Here is a 19,677-nt window from a genome sequence, read left to right as displayed (position 1 = left end):
ATAAATTAATAAATATAAAATTATAAGATCTATATTAATATCATTATAAATTAATAAAATTTTATGATCCCAATATTATTAATTTCTAGAGTTTATAGCGTCTATTGTACATCTAATTCTTTTATTTTATTTTAGTTTTCTTTTCGTGCCAATGGTAAATGTTGCTTTGTAATGTCAGTTTAGGGTTGAGAGGTGTGAGAGTGTTGGCCGATGTAGTCATATTTGTGTCATTACTTAAAGGGTTCAACGAATTGAGGCATTAACCTTGATTTAACCATGTGCACTGCCTTAAGCACTGTACTTCAATAGGATATACCTAAACTTAATACACAAAACATACATCCAAATGCCTATGCTCTACTGTCTCCTTTGTCAATCTATATACATAACTTAGTATCTTCGTATGAAAGAAGAATCACCACAGACCAAGATCAAAAGATGGTGCATCTTTCTCCATACCATCACTTCTCTGCATGCCTGGATTAGGTATAACCGTTGCGTCTTCTTTCTCTTTTGCTTCGGATCTCTGTTTCGACAATAACAATGTGGCTTGTGCTTCCATTGCATCAAAGTCTAGTGTCGCAAAGAATGCATCATCATCATCATCATTGTACTCTAACGCACCTGCATTGCTTCTCACGCCTTCATGGCTTTCCTTCTCCGTGGCTTGTGCATGAGCTGCAAACTTGCTTTCTAAGTTAATCACGGGGGCATTCGCCGAGTTGCATAAGCTAAATTTCCTTTTCCGGCTATCTGACGAGATTTGTACTACCGAAAGGTTTCCTATCATCATTGCATCTTGGTTTGACTCAGAGTTTGTTGTTTTTGGTGTTCGAAGAGAAGACAATGATTTATCTGAGTCGCTTCTGCTCTCATTTATTCTCGTCAAGGGTCCAGCAGAATAAGGACTCAGACTTGATGCGGCTAAATCACGAAATCTCGCCGGTAATGGTGACTGGCTGAGAAGAGAACGCCTGTGGAAGGATACCTTGTGATTTTTAATAAGCTCATTGACCTCGCAGTAGAAGAAAGATATCTTTGGTTGTATGTACCTGTAAACAGCCATCATGTCAACTTTACCAGACTCGGCTTGAGTATTTGCTGTAGGCATTGTTCCGTCATCTATGAAACTATCTTCAAATGAATCGCCAGTCACATCTTCGTTCTCATCAGCCGACATCTCTGCTCCCGAAGAGACCCTGATCAAAATAGAGAGGTTTGAAACAACTAACATCAACTTTGTAGTCAGAAAGACTACTTTTGTTATGTTGTCTCTCGCTGTTTTGTGGAAGTAAGAAAGACCATCAGATGTTTATTTTTAGATTAGAGAAGAACTTACTCAGCTTCCTCGTCAATGAAGACTTGGACATCATCATCCATGATCATCTTCTTCTTACCTTAAGACACAGAGCAACCAAGCAGCAATCACTCAAACAGATCAACATGACAAATGTTTCATTTCTCTCAGCACATCAAGACATTGATCTAACGCAGATGTATACCACAAATAACTCAAATTTTAATTGAAAATTGACCTTTTTTGTCACCAACGCAAAAGCAACAGAAGAAAGTGTAAACCAACTCTCAGCACTTTTCCACTTCACTATGACACTGGCAATATTCTATTAAGATCTTATGGATTCCTAATCAATCAAACCAATTGGTATACATACATATACTGGGGAGATTCTGGTGATGTTAAGCAACATCAGAATCCGTAAATTTTCGGTCATTGTCAACTCCCAGATCATTTCAATGTAGTAAAAGAAAATACAGAACCAGTTACCTCTAATGTGCTTTTTACCGCGAGAACGAGATCTGATATGGTCTGCCTCTGTAATACCAGGATAATTCTCCTTTACAGCACTCGAGCAATCTCCAAGTCTACGTAGTCTCTTCAACTTGCGAGGCTGTCGAAGAGTTTCTAACTTTTCTCCAGAACTCACCCGCCAATCTTTGCGAGCGCTGCTGTTTGTGTTTGTCAGATTCGCCAAGGGAGTTCTCCAATCCTCAGGAATAGGAGAAACAGCCAAGCATTCTGTTCCGTTGGCCAAACCTACCTCCTTCTGAGGAGTTCTCAATTCAGTGGTTGTAGACACAATGTTATAATCGTTGCACTTATGCTGAACCTTTCTCTCAGGGAAAGAAGACTCTCCTGCCAATTCGTTACTGAACCTCATGGGTGAAGAAAGCTGAGGAAATTCAAGATCTTCTTCTCTGTTCGCTTCCCCTGCAGCATTAAAGATGTAATTACCACATAATAAGTTCTTATGGTTAGGTAGTTATAGTTGCTAAAGGTAAGTACAAATGGTGCTTATTAGCTCACTTTAAGTTTTTCTTTGCACAAATAGATTCAAATGTATAATCAGCACTAAGAAAATAGGATTAGAAAAGCTTTATATATATGTCCTGTTCTCGTAGTGGTTACTCTAGTCTGAAATAACAAAATGTTTAGTATATCTTAAATACAACAGACCTTCATATTCAACTTACTCATCAATATAATGTGTGTTTTGCATATCTAGATTTCTCTAAATTTCTCATAGAACCTTATGTATATATAAAACTTTTCTACTACCAAATTTCTGTGGTTGAAGCCTATTGCAACAGCAACTCCAAACACCATGATTGATGCAAGAACACTCAAGTAGATATCATAACCATTTGTTCGTATCTGATTATATCTCCAGCTCTAACACATACTAAATGTTCAAGAGATAACACTAACCTTGGTCATAGACAGGTGACTCTGGAACAATGCCGCTCTTGATGAAGTTAGTGAGCCGTGGACTAAGCTCCAATCCCTCACAGTCATCTTCATCCGATGATAACACAATTTCTCCAACAGAATTCGCTACATCATCTTCACCTACTCTGGTGGAGTTCCTTTTCACAAGGCTATGAGTCTCTAGTGTCTCGCTGGCACCGTCTGGCGAGAATCTTTCCTTTAACTTGCATGAGATATTATCTTGCCGATGTTTTTCCGAAGTATCTACTGGAACTAAGTCAATGTGAGATGTATTCCGGCAAGAATGTTGTTTTTCTGTTTTAGGCAGAGGCGTATTGTCTGACTCCAGAACATTAGGAAAGAATAAAAGAGGAACTGGCATTACGAAGACGTTCCCCAGAGTATCAACGGATGCACATTCTGAACTGAAAAGATAACGGTGTGTGGGTGAAGATTCTTCGTAATCCTTCTCTGTTGTCTCTAAGGTGCTTGTGGGAGATTCAACTTGTTTTGCCTTTCTCTGTGATGTGTTGACTTCCAAATCACGGACAGAGTGTAGATCTGCACATTAATACAATAGAATGGATGTGTTTCAACACTACAACGAAAGGCCTGATTTTCATATATATGCAATGCAAAGATACATTATTGACCAGACAATAAGCTATCTGATCAAAGTCTATAAGCATCTTTCCTATAAATTATTGGCAATTTCATTTGGGTTGATGAGAAGTGACATGAAGCTATATAAAATACCTAAAAAGAGCAGATAGTATATCCTAAAATAGGCTTTTTGGTCATTGTTCAATAGCTTATAGCCTATAGACCTCCGACTAGCTGATAGCTTATAAGCATACAGACCTCCTACGAGCTGGTTTAGGAATGAATATATATCCATGCGACTTTAAGAATTGATACTTCGGCAAGATCAATGAGACTATATTTACCTTTTGGATCATTAGTAACCCTCAGACCTGTATCAAGCTCTTCTCTTTCACCCAAAGGAGCTCGAAACTATTAAAGTAAGTGATTCCACGTAAGTGAAAAATGAATTCACAGAAAGCAAGGAAAAACAAAAGTTTACCAGGATTTTGAACCACACCTCAGTGAAGAAGCTTTTACTCTGTTCTGAAAAAGTTGGCTCTTGCAAGTGCTGCATAGCGTCAATTAACATGCCTGTTTGACGTGAATGCATTACTTTGTGCACCTTGGATGGCAATGTCTGGAAGTGAGGGAACGCAATTAAGGACACTCTCAACTTTTCCTCATCGGGGTTGTTGTAATACTTAGCGAGCATATGCGTCTCTGCAGGTGTAAGCTTTTTCTGGAAAGCTGGAGTCTCAGTGGCATACTCCTCTTGTAGTTTCTTTCCACGTGGAACGAATTGCTTGATTGAAAACTCAACATGCTGAACTTCTGGCTTATAAACATGGGGAATCTATAATAACACATGACAGAGATATCTGAAGTTAAGAGAAGTTGAAAACTGAAGCAACAAGGTAAGGAAAACAAATTATCAAAAAAGAAAAGCTCTTACCATCCTTGGACTAGGATGAAAATTAAAACTATTTGTTCCTCCATTCCGCATGTGTTTTTTAATAGCCCGTCCACTTGCTTGCTTTCGCATATAGCTGTTCTTTTCTGATCCTTCACAAGCAAGAACTAGTAAAGGCTAGTCAAGGAATGGAAAGTGTAACTTCAAAGACGTCGCATATAGCGTTCCAATGAAAAAGTGTAACTTCAAAGATTTGTAATGGAAATCAAGCTAGCTAAAGGATATCAACTCGACCATTATTTTTCCTTCCAGTTCTTCCCATCCGTTGAATCATCCTCAGAGGAGATACATTAGCATCAAAACATATAACTAGGTCAACTTCCATGATATCCAAGCCTTCTTCACCAATAGATGTTGCGACAATAACATTGAACCCCCCAGCTCTAAATTTCTGTTGGAAAGATGAGTTTATCATACAAGAGAATGTAAAAAAAAAAAAAAAAACCAAAGTTCAAATCAGATACAGGGAAACAGACATACCTCCAAAACAGCCTGCTGAATTTTTTGCGACTGGCCTTTCAATGTCTTACCTGCACGAAACATATATTGTAACAATTATAAATGATACTTATGTGTAACTGGAAATTTCAGATGAAAAAATCAGAGTAACAAACCTGAACTTTGACCAATAAACTCAGTTGCTTTGACCATATCTCCAATATTACTTAATGCGTTCATTATGTCTCTGAAGAGTAACGTAATCGGATGAATGCTAACGAAGAAATATGATGAGCAACTAAACAAGGGAAAACAAACAACAATTATACTGACCTTACGCTTCCTCTGAAATTTGAGAAAATAATGACCCGTGATGTCTTCGGATCTTTCACTTCTGCAGCCATAGAATAAGATCATATCAATGTTCAGTTGTAAAACCAGCTGAGTACTAACATCAACTCCAGATCAAAATTCAAAAAGAAAACATACTGAAATGATCAACCAGTATTTCTAACATCTTCGACAATTTTGGGCTTGGTGCTCCATGTGACAACCTTTGCTGCATCAAAAGCTTCGTCATCCTAATATCTTCATTCTTACTCATCAACCTAGCAAATGGCCTGCAAAGGGTGATAGTTTTAGGCGATGCTCTTGATATCAAAAGCTATTATACCTAAAACCACTGAAGCCATCCCAAAAATCAGTTCAACAGAAGAAAGTAAGAGCATACCCTTCTTTCAATTTCTCTTCTAGCATCTCATACGCTGGTCTTATTCCATGACTAGAAAGGAGCTTACGAATATGATAAAGAGTGATAAGAGCTGCAAAGCAAGATTCTACATCTCCGTGATTTACATGGGGAAGGCCTGGTAGAGGTGCTTGACGAAACTTATCCCTTGCCATAAGTACTTCGTGTGGACTTAACTGTCAAACATGAGTTGATGTTTGCATAGATAAGAAAATGTGAGCATTGACGCTATTGGTGAAGATATAAGCATTGAGGCACATACAGTTTGTATATCTCTATTTAGATTAACCCCAAAGTTTTTAAGCCTGACTGCATATGGACGTATAACATGAAACAGGCGTTTCGATACATCATCTGCATCTTGACCCAAGGGAACCTGCTCTGCCAGAAAGATACTAAAATTATTAGACATCAATTTGGAAAGGAACACAAATGGAAAATGCAGAAACCAGCTTGAACCTCGATGACTTCTAATTTTCTGTCGTGGACATAAGGGCAAACATCATGGTCACTCTCATTTCGATATTCAAGTGTGGATATCTGCAAATTATCAATGATACCCTGGATGGCCTGTGTCTTTGCTGAAAGTAACATCTACCGTTAATGGGTGCAGAAATATAATAACCCCCAAGAAGAAGAAAGTCAATCACTTACATCCAGGAGTTGCAGTAAGAGCCAGTATTCTCAGCTGTATCGGTACCGCCATCAACTAAAAGTTAAATGCATTAGTTGGTCACCTTGATCATTTTTACATTTATGAAGAGATAGAAAAAAACAGATATAGATAGCAAAGGAAAGATACTTAAAAGTCCAAACACATAAAAGAAGAACAAACCTCACGAACTACAACACAATAAGAATAATTCCCTAAAGCTCGATGTGCCTCGTCGATCACCAAGCAAACCAAGTAGTTAGTAAGACATGTTCCTGAAAAGGGACAGTCTTTGTGAACAAGTGGTAATTTGAGAACAAACTAAATAAGCATTAATAGATTTCAGCTCAGAATGTTGATAGAATAACCCGAGCATCACCTGACTGTATATCCTTCTCTAACACTTGTGGAGTGACAAAGAAAACCCGTTTGCTTTTCCACAAAAAAGCTCTTTTCGAAGGACATGTCTGACCCGTCAAGTCAATCGTCCATTCCTACAGTCCAAAGCAAAACAAATTCTCAATATCTAAAGAGTCAAACACAACACGTCAAGAATCTGTTTAAAGAGAAATCACATACTTGTGGTATTCCAACAATATTATGACACGCCTCAATCTGCTGCATCACAAGAGGCCTAGAAGGCGCCGCAAATACTATTTTACCTAACAACAACAATGACAGCTTTTCAGTTACATTCCTAAACCATTAAGCAAGATATTTCCATAGCTACTTGATGAAGATTCTTCTACCTTGTGGAAACCATCTGAAGTAATTATACATAACAACCGCAGCTATAAGCGTTTTACCAAGTCCCGTAGGCAAAGCCACCAATGTATTCGAAAACAAAGCAGTCTTCGTTATAGCAAACTGATAATCTCTTAAAGGAACACTCCCATTCACTAAAACACCACAAAACAACATTATTCGTCACCACTTACAAAAGTTTTATCATAAAGTTAACAATCTCAACAAACCTGGATAAATCCAAGTTTTAGCTGCCTCAGGATCAATCCCAACTAAAGGACTATTATCGTTATCGTTAACACCACACTCGGAAACAACTTGATGATTCTCCGGTTTATGTTCGGTTCTGCCGATGAATTTATCGAGAGTAGATTGTCTCTTCGCAGGTGGCTTAGTGAGATTTGCCGTAATTGGTGGATTAGCCAAAGGAGTGAAATGGGATGACGAAGAAGAAGAAGCGTTTGTGGTTTTAAGACAAGCCAAGTCGATTTCTTTGACTGCTGCTTCCCAATCGAATTCCTGTAGGAGAAAAACCCAGAAGTTGAATAATCAAAAAAATTGATTCAATAACGCAGAAAGAGATTTGAACTTACGCCGTCTTCTTCGATGGTTTCTATTGGAACCCTAGATCCCATTTCTGGGGAATTACTTGTTCTCTGTAAGAATGTAACTTTCTGAAATTGGTACTCTTTAACGATTTTTTCGCATGAATCTTTTGGATTTCGGATTTTAGGTTCAGTGGTTTTGTCGTCGTTCTTTGGAAGAAACCCTTAGACGAAGAGACACAGAGAATGGCGGGCAAATTTTGGAAGAAAATTGAAAGTTAAAAAAAAAAGGTGGAGAAAATTCTCTATATTAAATAGGCAAATATATATTTATGGGAACATTTCAAAATTAAATCTCTAAATTTCATTGAACATTAGATAGCTAATAATATTTATTTATTGGATATATTAAATCAACGAATGGTTTTTTATAGAGAAATTCTTTAAATAGCACATATTTAAGTTTTAGGCAAAAATAGCATAAAAAATTTTTTAAGATATAAATAGCACTCAAATAATTATTTTATATTTAATTAATAAAATTAATAATTAAAAAAAATAAAAATACATAAAAAAATTATTGCCAAAAATTTCTGACAATATTTTTCCGCCAAAAAAATTCCGATAATTTTTTCCCGCCAAAAAATTCTCAACAATATTTTCTCACCAAAAAAAAATTCCGCCAAAAAAATCGTCATATTTTTCCGCCAAAAATAATTACGCCCAAGTTTTCCCGCCAAAAATAAAATAAATTCAAGACGGATGTTACAAAATTTAAGAAGGATTCTAAGCAATTCAGGAAGAGTTTCACGAAATTTAGAAAAAATATTTTGTGAAACCCTTCCTAAATTTCATGAAATCATTCCTGAATTTTGTAGAATCATTCCTGAATTTTGTGGAATCCTTCAAAATTTAAATAATCATTTTCTGAAATGTAAGAAGGATTATACAAAATTCAGGAAGGTTTGAATGAAATTTTTATTTATGAAAGCCTTCCTGAATTATATGACATCCTTCTGGAATTTGGTAGTTACCTTCTTGAATTTTTTTTGCGGGAATATTTTACGGAAATTTTTTTGACGGGAAAAATTTGGCAGAAAAAGTTTTGGCGAGAAAATTTTTATGGAATTTTTTTTGGCGGAAAAAATTGGTACGGAAATTTTTTGGCGGAAAAATTTTGACAAAAAATATTGGCGGAAAATATTTACTTTGATTTATTTATTTAATTAAACTATTTATTTATATTTAATATCTAATTAAAGTTTTGAGTGCTATTTGTGGAATTTTTCAAAAGAGATGCTATTCTTGAAAAAAAAAACTTTTTAATGCCATTTTTGTAAATCCCTTTTTTTATATTGGTGATTTTGTTGAATTTAGTATTTCATAACGGTTAAAAATCCAAAATTATTTATAGAAAAATTTTCTTAGTCTAACTTTAATGATTAACTTGGACCGTATCGCATAGTCTTAAAATAAAAATTCATTAAAATACATCGAAGATGATAAAATAGCATTAGAAAAGTAATGTCTTGATTGTTTGCCATTTTTTATTTATTTAATTAATGTGCTTTTTATAACCTTTAACAATAATCTGCTGCATAAAAAAGTTTGGAATAATTTTCACATAAATTGTCAAAAAGGTTGTCTAGTTAGGGGTGTCAAAATAGGTAAACCAACTCAACTCAACTTATAATCAAATGAGTTTAGGGTTAAATGAGTTATGGGTTGACCCAACTCATTTTGTTAAATGAGTTATGGGTTGACCCAACTCATTTTGTTAAATGGGTTGGGTCAACCCATAACTCATTTAATTTGATGGGTTGAGTCAACCCATAACTCATTTAATTTGATGGGTTGAGTTGTTAAATGGGTTAAGTAATAATTTAAGTAATAATTTAATTAATTATTATTATAAAATAATAATAAATAATTATCATTATTAATAATTATTAATTCATTATCATCAAACTTAGGATATTTACGGATTCCACTTTTTACGGGTTTACGTTTTCGGCGAGAAAATTACGGGTTTACGTTTTTGGCGGGAAAATATGGATTTACGTTTTTAGCGGGAAAATTACAAGTTTACGTTTGTGGCGGGAAAATCACGGGTTTACGTTTTTGACGGGAAAATCACGGATTTACGTTTTTGGCGGGAAAATCATGGGTTTACGTTTTTTGGCGGGAAAATCACGGGTTTACGTTTTTGGCGGGAAAATTACCATTATACGTTTTTGGCGGGAAAATCACGGGTTTTCATTTTTGGCGGGAAAATCACGAGTTTATGTTTTTTGTTGGGAAAATCACGAGTTTTCGTTTTTGGTTTGAAAATCACGGATTTACGTTTTTGGCGGGAAAATCACGGGTTTACTTTTTCTCAATTTCATCGCTTGTATATTTAAGAAATTTGGAAAAATATTGATTTTATTAAATTGGTTTAGATGTGTTGGTTAAACTTAAATTAGCATTGGTTTAGAGATTTTGGTTGGTTTAATTCAATTTTACAAAACTTGATGGGTTAATTGGGTAAACCATTGAAACCATTAACCATTACAACCCAACTCATTTTACTCATCAAACCAATTGACCCAATAACTCATTTGACCCATCAACTCATTTAAGTCAAAATTTTCAACTCATTAGGGTTCATGGGTTGAGTTGAGTTGACCCATAAATTTTGACCCATTTTGACACCCATATCTCTAGCATACGAAACGGTGAATCATATTCTATTTAATTGTCCCTTTGCTGATGCCGTGTGGAGACATGCTAAAGAATTAATATCTCTAAAGAATTAATATATTTTTGGCATGGTATTTTGTATAATCAACTAAAATTTAACCTGCGGTACATCGTGAGACTATATTTTTCTTTAAAATGTAATGTTTTTTAAATGTAATATTATTTTTTAAAGATTAAGTGAAGATATATCATATTAATTGTAATTTCTAAATATATATATTAATTTATATTAAGTAAGGTAAACTTATCGGATCAGACAAATCTATACAAATAAATATCGTATTATTTTTATGTTGTTTGACTAATGTGTTATAAGTTTTTTTTTTGTGGGTGTTATATTTACGGATGACAAGTTGGTTAAACCAAATCAAACCAATCTATATCCATAGAAATTTAGTTTCTAATAGATAATGAGTCAATCTAATTCATTTAGCAAATGGTTTAGATAAAACGATTCGTCATTTAAATTATTGAATTAATGAATTTAATAAGTTTATTCAATTAATAATTTCTTTATAGATGATAAAAAAAATCTATAAGCTAAATAATTATCATTAATAATAATTTATAACTATTATAATCATCAATATAAAACATGGAGCAAAAATACTTAAATGACATTCGGATTGAGAGGCAGCGAGAAGCCCTTGTACATTTTTGATTGAATTCATCATACCATCACCACCACCGGTGATCCACCCCTGATGCCAAGGACATCCTAATAGTCATGGGATACATACAAATTCACATCATAGCTAACTGGAAAGGGGAAGCTAAATGAAAAAGGGAATATGTCCTTGGAGATTTCTCCAAAGAGCGACAATATATGAGAAAACCGGTTTATAAGGGATCCTTAAAAACTTAAAGAGGAAGCAAAATAAAAAAGCTAACATGAGATGTACCATAGATCCCATATGATAGATCTGATCACGGTGCTAGAGAATTCTTATTCATGCAATCAGAATCAAGCAAAAACTCATATTTAAAATTTATATGGCTACTTTTAAACAAATTTCATAGAAAAAAATGTTTTGTTGTAAGTACTAAAATTTTCCTATATTACTCAACTTATATATGAATAATGCATATGTTGAAAAGAAAAAGCTAGCAAGAACTCCTATTTAGATTTATATGGCTATCTATAAACAAAATTCAAATATTTTTTTTTCATTGTAAGTATTAAAACTGTATTATATTACTCAACTTATATATGAATAATGCATATGATGATTTTGGTAAGTTAATCAATAAACATATAAAAAAATTGATTTTCTTATGTGTAGTCAAAATATTAATGACATTTCTCTAAATTACCTTTATAAATTTTTGGTAACCTTATTAAATTTAATATCAAATCTAAGGAAGTATTTTAATGTATTTTGATACTTCTTACCTATAAATGTGATATTTTGCGTTCTCATGGTCGCGAGAGAAGTTGAGGAAAGGGAGAAAATTGTATAATAATTGTTGAGATAACATATTTTGGTATACCGATCTTTGGATAAGAGGTTATGGAAACTGGCAACGTTGTGAATGCACAACCTGAATTATCAGGCATAAGTAAGAAATTTTGACTTTTTTTATTTTATCTTATTGAACACTTGTTTTGGTTATAATGTTTTGGTTTTTGTTCGGCAGTTGATAGATCCAAGAGCTATATGTACGAGCAGTTATGGAAACTCTGTGCGGGACCTTTGTGTGATATTCCAAAACTTGGAGAAAAGGTTTATTACTTTCCTCAAGGCAATATAGAGCTTGTGAGTTCTCTCTCTCTCTCTCTCTCCTCTCTCTCTCTCCCTCTCTTCTCTTTCTCTCTTCTCTCTCTTCTTTCTCTCTCCCTTTCTTCTCTCTCTCTCTCTTCTCTCTCTCTCTCTCGTCTATGAAACCTTTTGACGGCTTTTTCAGGTTGAGGCATCTACAAGAGAAGAGTTGAATGAGTTACAACCAATTTGTGATCTTCCTTCTAAGCTTCAATGTCGTGTTATTGCAATTCATCTTAAGGTATATCTCTATTGTGTTTTAGCGAATACGCATGATATCTATATTTGATTTCATTGTAAAAAGAAGTAATTAGTTAATTTTTTGATGTTTGATTTTAGGTGGAAAACAATAGTGATGAGACTTATGCTAAGATCACTTTGATGCCAGATACAACTGTAAGTGAAAATTTAGTATTTCTCTTTTATTTTCAGTTAATTGTATTTTTCTCCAATTATATCTCATTGATTTTCTGATTTTGTTGAATGTTTAGCAAGTTGTAATCCCTACTCAGAATGAAAATCAATTTAGGCCATTAGTTAATTCCTTTACAAAGGTTTTAACTGCCTCTGATATAAGTGCTAATGGTGTATTTTCTGTTCCGAAAAAACATGCCATTGAATGTCTCCCTCCTCTGGTATTTAATGTTATAGCTTTTTAAACGAATTTGAATTTTAAGCTTTCATTAGACATAACATATTAAATTTTTGTTTAGGATATGTCTCAGCCTCTACCGGCACAAGAACTTCTTGCTATAGATCTCCATGGTAATCAATGGAGCTTCAGACACAGCTATAGAGGTAATAATTCATTTTATTCAAATAATTCAACCACAGCTATTGAAGTAATAAATCCTAGAGAAGTAACTAATAATCTTCTTATTCCATGCAGGTACACCGCAAAGACATTTATTAACAACTGGTTGGAATGAATTTACAACATCAAAAAAATTGGTTAAAGGAGATGTTATTGTATTCGTTAGGTATAATATTGGTTCTTGTTATATATTTTTTGGTTCTTGAGTTTTGGACTTTAAACTATTTACTTGTGGTTTTAGGGGAGAGACTGGAGAGTTACGAGTTGGTATCAGACGAGCAAGACATCAACAAGGGAATATACCTTCATCAATAGTATCAATAGATTGTATGAGACATGGGGTAATTGCTTCCGCAAAGCATGCTTTTGATAACCAATGTATGTTCATTGTGGTTTACAAGCCAAGGTAATTCAAAGAACCATTTGAACTCACATTTTAGATTATATTGATTTATCAATAGATTAGTTCCTTCAACATATAGGTTTATATTTTGTGTTTTTATAAGTATCAGGTCAAGTCAATTTATTGTCAGTTACGACAAATTCTTAGACGCTGTGAACAATAAGTTCAATGTCGGTTCAAGATTTACAATGCGGTTTGAGGGTGATGATTTATCTGAAAGAAGGTAACATTAGATGAAAAAGAATTTCTGCATAAATATATTTATAATGTCTAATATTATCTATGATAACACATTTTGTTCAATTGATTAAGATATTTTGGGACAATTATTGGAGTTAGTAATTTCTCTCCTCATTGGAAGTGTTCAGACTGGCGCAGCTTAGAAGTAAATTTTCATTCACACTTTATAACATTCTTTTAGGAATACGTTTTTGAGTGCAATAAATAACATATCACTAATTAACTTTAATTTTGCAGGTGCAGTGGGATGAATTTGCATCATTTTTGAGACCTAATAAAGTGTCACCCTGGGAGATCGAACATTTAATGCCTGCGTTAAATGTTCCGCGATCATCTTTTCTCAAGAACAAGCGTTTACGAGAAGTTAATGAATTCGGTATAAAAATACACTCTTATAATCTTTTATTTAAAGAATTAATCTTCTATTTAATGAATTTGAGATTCTTGAATACCTTCTCAATATTCTTGTTTTATATAAAGGTTCTTCATCATCACATCTCTTGCCTCCTATATTGACACAAGGACAAGAAATTGGACAACTAAGCGTGGCCTCCCCGATGAATATTTCTCTTCTTTATCGTGAAACAACAGAAGATGCTATGAATCCTTCTAGATTGCTAATGAGCTACCCTGTCCAACCAATGCCCAAACGAAATTACAATAACCAAATGGTTACACAAATAGAAGAAAATATAACAACCAAGGCAGGCACTAATTTTAGGTTGTTTGGAGTCTCTCTGGCCACTCCTCCGGTGATCAAAGATCCCATTGAACAAATTGGCTCGGATATTTCGAAACTTACTGAAGGAAAAAAGTTTGGTCAAAGCCAAACTTTGAGATCACCAACAAAAATCCAAAGCAAGCAGTTCAGTTCTACTAGAACTTGTACGAAAGTAAGTATAAGATCAATATATTCTTATTCCTTATATATGAAACTTTTTCTCATTATACTCACCTCACACAATTTTGATATGGAACAGGTTCAAATGCAAGGTGTAACAATAGGAAGAGCTGTGGATTTAAGTGTTCTTAATGGATATGATCAGCTAATACTAGAATTGGAGAAGCTCTTCGATCTCAAAGGCCAATTACAAACTCGCAACCAATGGAAAATAATTTTCACAGGTAGTGACGAGGATGAGATGCTTGTTGGAGACGATCCATGGCCGTGAGTTTCCTTTCTATTTCTATCGATTGAAAGATTAGTTAAAATCTTGAGAGGCATTGATATTTCATTTTTGTGTTGTTTGCATGTAGTGAATTCTGCAACATGGTGAAGAGGATATATATTCAAAAGAGGAGGTAAAAAACTTGAAGTCCAGTAAGAGTCTCTCAAGTTGAATTAAGAATCAAAACATATGTAATAAAAAGGGGTCGAAAATGTTACCGGTGTCTCGTTCTATTTTTATTTTTCTCTTATTTGTAGTTGCATGCATCTGTATTATGTATTTTTGTTTTCATCGTCCATAAATAAAATAAAATCCTCTTGTTGTCGTGATATTGAGCTTTCTTTCTAATTTATACAATCTACAGATCACATCTACATTCTAAACATTTGAGTATAGTATTTATTTTATGATATTTTGAAAAGGAAATTGTGTAACACGAAGTATATGGTTATTCAATAAATTAAAGATTTTCTTCTACCTATTATTGTACTTGCAAAACCGGATATTTTGGAGACATAAACCAAATGATACTGTTAAATATGTTATATTATTAGTAAATATTTCCTTAAATCTATCACTACAATTGTGTCATCACTCATAACTAGTTAATATATAATGATGGAAAACTAGGGAGTTTCGGCCAATTCATATTCAAATAAAACTACTAAGTCGTAATCATACATAAAATAAAGTATTGTGTGAATAGATACTTCAACTATCATGATTGGAGAAAATTCAAAAATAAAGAAGTAGAGGCAGAAAATGATATAAAAAGTTATCATAGATAGGGTGTAACGGCATCACGAGTATTCATATTTTGGTAAAGAGTTTTTTCTTCATTTCACATGCTTGAATTGTATTTTTTTTTTGGTGAGTGATAGGAGGCAATTGGCCCCTATGTTTTATTCAAATAAATGTAAAGAAATTACAATCGGACAATCATGGGTATCGTGTACCCATTGGTATCTTCCAACAAAACCGGCTTAACAATATCCGGGCAAAGATCAAACGAATGAAAACCAAGCGGTAAAGAAAACGCATAGTTCGCTAAAACATGCTTGAATTGTATTAAAACAGTCAATAATGTAGATTTTTTTTGAGAGATTAAGGAATAAGATACTACTATGTGATTGTTGCACAAAAAAAGATACTATGTGATTTGGAAATTTAAAATGTAACTTATATGAAAAATCAGGAATAGAAGGACAAAATTGATAATGTCAACAAGAAGGAAGGAAGAGAAAAGGAGGGAGGACCAAGTTGTATACTTCTATCTTAAAATATATTTGTTTTGCGAACAGAAAATAATATGAATAATCACTCTTGTAAAAATTATATTGGTTGCATAGATGCGACATATTTGTTTAATAAACGTTTCAGTGTATATATGCAAGAAGATTACAAAAAAAAAATCTATTGTCCAATGCATACAGTAAGTTTTATTGCATTCAAGTAACGAACAAATAAAATCATATTCAAATATACGTCATTGTATAACAAAAAGTATAAAACACACTTGAACATATCGATAATTGTAGTAATGCATTTATACATTTTAAAACAGCATCATCATCTAATTTTAAATATTTTTCTTCATATATTAGTTTATTTTCCAGTAACGTTTTCATAACCATAGATAATATGAGCATTTACCATCTGGCTAAAATTTTCACGGTAAATGTAGCTGTCGAGTAGCCTATTCACCAAGTTTTCTGAAAGATCTAAAACATGGTACTCACTTGCCAAATAAAAGGATAAGACTATTTCGTTTATACTATCAATTTCTTTTATAGTAATATTTCTGATTCATTAAGCAACCATCGACCAGTTCTAGCCCTCAACAGTAGTTCATCTACTACGAAGACATCAATGAGTTAACTACCATCTTAATCAAATGTTTACATCCGTGAAAATACCCCAACGCATATGACCACCCGTCATCCCATATAAATTTGTCTATATTATCTCGTTAGCTAAATTATTAGTGTTATAAAATCCAAGAAAAAAAATTATTATTATTATAAATCCAATAATTTTAGGATCTCACCCGTAATATACCGTCCCTTGAATGATTTTAAATTTATACTACTAATATAGATTTTAAATTTATCATATAAAGTATATGATTTCAAGTTTTTGTGTTTTTTTATTTAAATAAAGCAACGGCTTAAATGATGATAGATTTAGTTCTTTTTCTTGTATGTGTATATGACTTTTGTGTGAATATTTTAATTATTATAAATTAGTATTTTTATTGCTATAGAAAATGTTAATATACATATTTGCTATAAATCGGATTTATGCATATTTTGTGGAATAAAATTCACAGATTTTGTTTTTGAATATATATGGAAAGATTGTAATTTTCTTGTAAATACATGTGGCTTTTCTTGTAAATAAGTCCAAACTACAGAATTTATTTCACAAAATAACTGTAAAAATATATATATGTAAATATCATTATATATGTATACACTGTTATTTTGCGAGTTTTATTTTGCAAATTTGTATTATTCAACTATATTATTAAACGCAATGTTACCAATCAAACCCTAAATAATATCTTTGGTGCACACAACTCCAAAAAGACATAACTTGTTATGAGATTTATTATCATTAAAAGAACCCGTTTAGCAATTCATACAAGGTTCATATGTGATCCCAATTTACAAACACAAACGTCACACGAGCTAGTAACAAGATCCGACCCCGACAAATCGAGTCGGACTGTACCCGAGTGTTAGGTCCAAGTTTAGCTCCTTGTCCAGATGATCATATCTGTAATCACAATCAACACTTAACCGTAAATCCTCGTCCGTAGTCGTACCGCTCGTAGAAGCACAGTTTTCACAAGAAGTCTCCATCTTTAGTTTAACAGAACCGGGAAACGTGGACTTCAAATCTTCATTTCGGGGATGAAACGATGTCGTTTTAGGCTCGATGATCGAACCGTGAGTTTTTGGGTCAATACCACGGTTAAGAAGCTTCCTTTTTATATGAGTGTTCCAATAATTTTTAATCTCATTATCGGTTCTTCCCGGTAATTTCCCAGCAATCAAAGACCATCTGAAAAAAAGACATTCGAAATGTAAGGAACATTGGTTTAAAACTTGGTCATTTGGGTATATTAAACCGGTTATTTATTTGGTTTTGTCAAATTGGATCTGCTTGTATTTTTATTATTTTTTTCTCATAAGTGTTGCACTTTATTTAAAACCTTATGTTGTAAAGATACAACTGTGGAACCTTCCACTTACAAATCTTGACACATATTAAACCTTACAACATTGGATCAACTAAAATATAGTCATCCATATTACATAAAAAACCAACAAGTCTAACTTATAAGCAGAGGCCCATAAAGAAAGCCCAAACCAGGAAACAAAACCTTTAGAGGAAGTAAATTAAAGATTCCCTTCCACCACAAAGCCACGTGTGATGTTAACAAACAAAGTTGAAACACGTTGACTGAAGAAGCCTTAGTTGTCGCCATTCACCACCGTTCTGGTTAGCAACTCAGGGAACTCTAAAACCACCGGAAACCGCCGGAGCTTCAAGAGAAGTCCATTGATTTTTAATTAGAGAATCCACCAAACTTCATTAGCAAATTTGGAAAGGAAAGATCTCCCAAAGGCAATTGATTCCTGAAATCTAAAGAACATCGACGTAGAGTAAGCCGATGGAGCTTTCAGCAACACCTTAAAAAAGAACAAAAAAGCACTCGTCTCCATAGATCAGTTAGAGAAACAGCCACAATTGCAATAGTTTCAACCCATAAGCATAAAAAACCTTAATCCGCATCTTAATTTGTTCTCAAAAAATGAAATCGATAAGCGTGGAAAACAAATTAATCCCTTTAAACAAAGGAGGTTCAAGGAATTATATGCCAGATCTAACAATGAAACGCAAAAGAGCTCAATCAAACTGAATATAAAGAAATCGAGAGAAGAAAACATAAATCTAAACCGGAATCAATCCGGCCAAAAGGTAGACGAAACACCGAAGATAGGCGGTGAAACTCTAGACCTTAGCTAGCCTACCGCCGCTAAAGAAGCCAATGGAAGCCAAACGCAAACCGACCATCGTCGTAAAGAACCGAACAGTGTCAGAAGAACCACGACAATCAAACGTTGCCCTAAACATCGCCGGACAAAAGCCAGACATCCATGCTGGAAAAGCCATAAGATTCTGGACAGAGAACTGGCCAACAAACACTAAAGAAGCTATTGTTGCCGGAAAAAGAAGATCAGATGCTTTCTCTCTCTAAAAGATGCAAATGAGAGAAGAGAGAGAGAAGCCTACAAAACCTTCTTTTCCATTCAAAACGCATAGAATGCTATCTTCTCAATACTGGATCTGCTTGTATATAAACCAAATTGTACATTTATTCATTTTTATAAACTGAAGAGAAAACCATTTGATTAGTTTTCTCCAGTGTTTTCAAACCGGTTGAACCAGTTTGACTGTGAATCGAATAGCTATCCGATTTGAGTTATCACCAAAAACCGGTATTAAAAAGACTCACAACACCCGGTTTAAAATCTGATTAAACCAGTGAACCGGTTCGGACTAATGACCAAAACCCGATTCTTCATTTTTTTTAGTCTTTCACGGTTTAACCATTGGTTTTACTTTTTTACAGTAAAACTGGTTTGTTCATAAATCATAATTAAGAGAAAGGAAATTACTTGTTGCCAAATAAACTATGAAGTTTGACAATGATTTGCTCTTCACCATCAGTGAAATTTCCACGTTTAAGATCAGGACGAAGGTAATTAATCCATCTTAATCTACAACTTTTTCCACAACGCAACAACCCTAAAGAAAAGATAAAATCATCAGATCAAGAAACATAAAAATTTGAAAGAAAAAAAATCAAAACTTTGGAGAAATTTACCAACGGATTTAGGAAGAGAACGCCAAGAGCCTTCACCATGATTACGTATATAATCAATAAGACGTTGATCTTCTTCTTTAGTCCATGCTCCTTTGTTCATGTGAGCCTTTTCACAACATGGTGATCTTCCCATGATGATGGTTACATGTGTGGGTGATGAGACAAGAAGAGTGAGACTAGGATCTAAAGAGAGGTGTTATAAAAAGGAAGTGACTTTGACCAAGTTGGTGTATGTATCTTGT

General features: G+C 33.8%; 4 protein-coding genes across 9 annotated transcripts; 1 reads left to right on the top strand and 3 right to left on the bottom strand.

Annotated features, from left to right (window-relative positions):
* Positions 1–207: 207 nt before the first annotated feature.
* Positions 208–7,678, bottom strand: FANCM (DEAD/DEAH box RNA helicase family protein; the record flags this gene model as incomplete). 5 transcript variants are annotated; one of them, NM_001333162.1, is made up of 23 exons in its annotated part: positions 7,459–7,678; positions 7,096–7,384; positions 6,871–7,020; positions 6,701–6,783; positions 6,501–6,615; positions 6,305–6,396; positions 6,124–6,178; positions 5,929–6,050; positions 5,732–5,845; positions 5,452–5,645; positions 5,211–5,341; positions 5,055–5,115; positions 4,898–4,968; positions 4,764–4,813; positions 4,509–4,674; positions 4,266–4,393; positions 3,831–4,166; positions 3,676–3,742; positions 2,729–3,289; positions 1,787–2,230; positions 1,340–1,397; positions 1,053–1,199; positions 208–974 (listed from the first exon to the last, which is right to left on the bottom strand). In NM_001333162.1, exons 1-23 carry the CDS (start codon positions 7,498–7,500, stop codon positions 416–418), a joined length of 4,035 nt encoding a protein of 1,344 aa, NP_001320963.1. In that variant the 5' UTR covers positions 7,501–7,678. The 5 variants fall into 5 exon arrangements, with proteins under 5 accessions (NP_001320963.1, NP_001320964.1, NP_001319152.1 ...); NM_001333163.1 differs by having other exon boundaries at positions 252–974; positions 6,871–7,010; positions 7,092–7,384; positions 7,459–7,625; NM_001333164.1 differs by adding an exon at positions 1,536–1,603 and having other exon boundaries at positions 416–1,199; positions 1,340–1,392; positions 6,871–7,010; positions 7,092–7,384; positions 7,459–7,625.
* Positions 7,679–11,663: 3,985 nt separating this feature from the next.
* ARF15 (auxin response factor 15) lies at positions 11,664–14,675 on the top strand (the record flags this gene model as incomplete). Its single annotated transcript, NM_001333160.1, has 14 exons — positions 11,664–11,712; positions 11,791–11,909; positions 12,058–12,153; positions 12,252–12,308; positions 12,404–12,547; positions 12,626–12,710; positions 12,802–12,892; positions 12,968–13,132; positions 13,239–13,352; positions 13,442–13,514; positions 13,607–13,745; positions 13,850–14,262; positions 14,350–14,537; positions 14,627–14,675. 14 exons carry the CDS (start codon positions 11,664–11,666, stop codon positions 14,673–14,675), a joined length of 1,782 nt encoding a protein of 593 aa, NP_001319151.1.
* A 2,553-nt stretch (positions 14,676–17,228) lies between these two features.
* HOS10 (high response to osmotic stress 10) lies at positions 17,229–19,604 on the bottom strand (the record flags this gene model as incomplete). Its single annotated transcript, NM_179418.2, has 3 exons — positions 19,436–19,604; positions 19,227–19,356; positions 17,229–17,604 (listed from the first exon to the last, which is right to left on the bottom strand). The coding sequence occupies exons 1-3, from the start codon at positions 19,566–19,568 to the stop codon at positions 17,229–17,231; spliced, it is 639 nt and encodes a 212-aa protein (NP_849749.1). The 5' UTR covers positions 19,569–19,604.
* AT1G35516 (myb-like transcription factor family protein) lies at positions 17,721–19,078 on the bottom strand. 2 transcript variants are annotated; one of them, NM_001084198.2, is made up of 2 exons: positions 18,565–19,078; positions 17,721–18,189 (listed from the first exon to the last, which is right to left on the bottom strand). In NM_001084198.2, exons 1-2 carry the CDS (start codon positions 18,718–18,720, stop codon positions 18,139–18,141), a joined length of 207 nt encoding a protein of 68 aa, NP_001077667.1. In that variant the 5' UTR covers positions 18,721–19,078; the 3' UTR covers positions 17,721–18,138. The 2 variants fall into 2 exon arrangements, with proteins under 2 accessions (NP_001077667.1, NP_001320837.1); NM_001333159.1 differs by having other exon boundaries at positions 18,579–19,078.
* Positions 19,605–19,677: the final 73 nt, after the last annotated feature.

Source organism: Arabidopsis thaliana, assembly GCF_000001735.4.
Source record: "Arabidopsis thaliana chromosome 1 sequence".
Lineage (NCBI taxonomy): Eukaryota > Viridiplantae > Streptophyta > Magnoliopsida > Brassicales > Brassicaceae > Arabidopsis > Arabidopsis thaliana.
This window is presented reverse-complemented; position numbering and strand designations above follow the sequence as displayed.

Bases quoted from the DNA above. Each gene is read 5' to 3' on its own strand.
- AT1G35516 (NM_001333159.1), bottom strand. From the start codon at position 18,720: ATGGCTTTTCCAGCATGGATGTCTGGCTTTTGTCCGGCGATGTTTAGG. The intron at 18,190-18,578 runs GTAGGCTAGCTA...GATGTTCTTTAG, and splicing joins CATTGGCTTCTTTAGCGGCG to ATTTCAGGAATCAATTGCCT.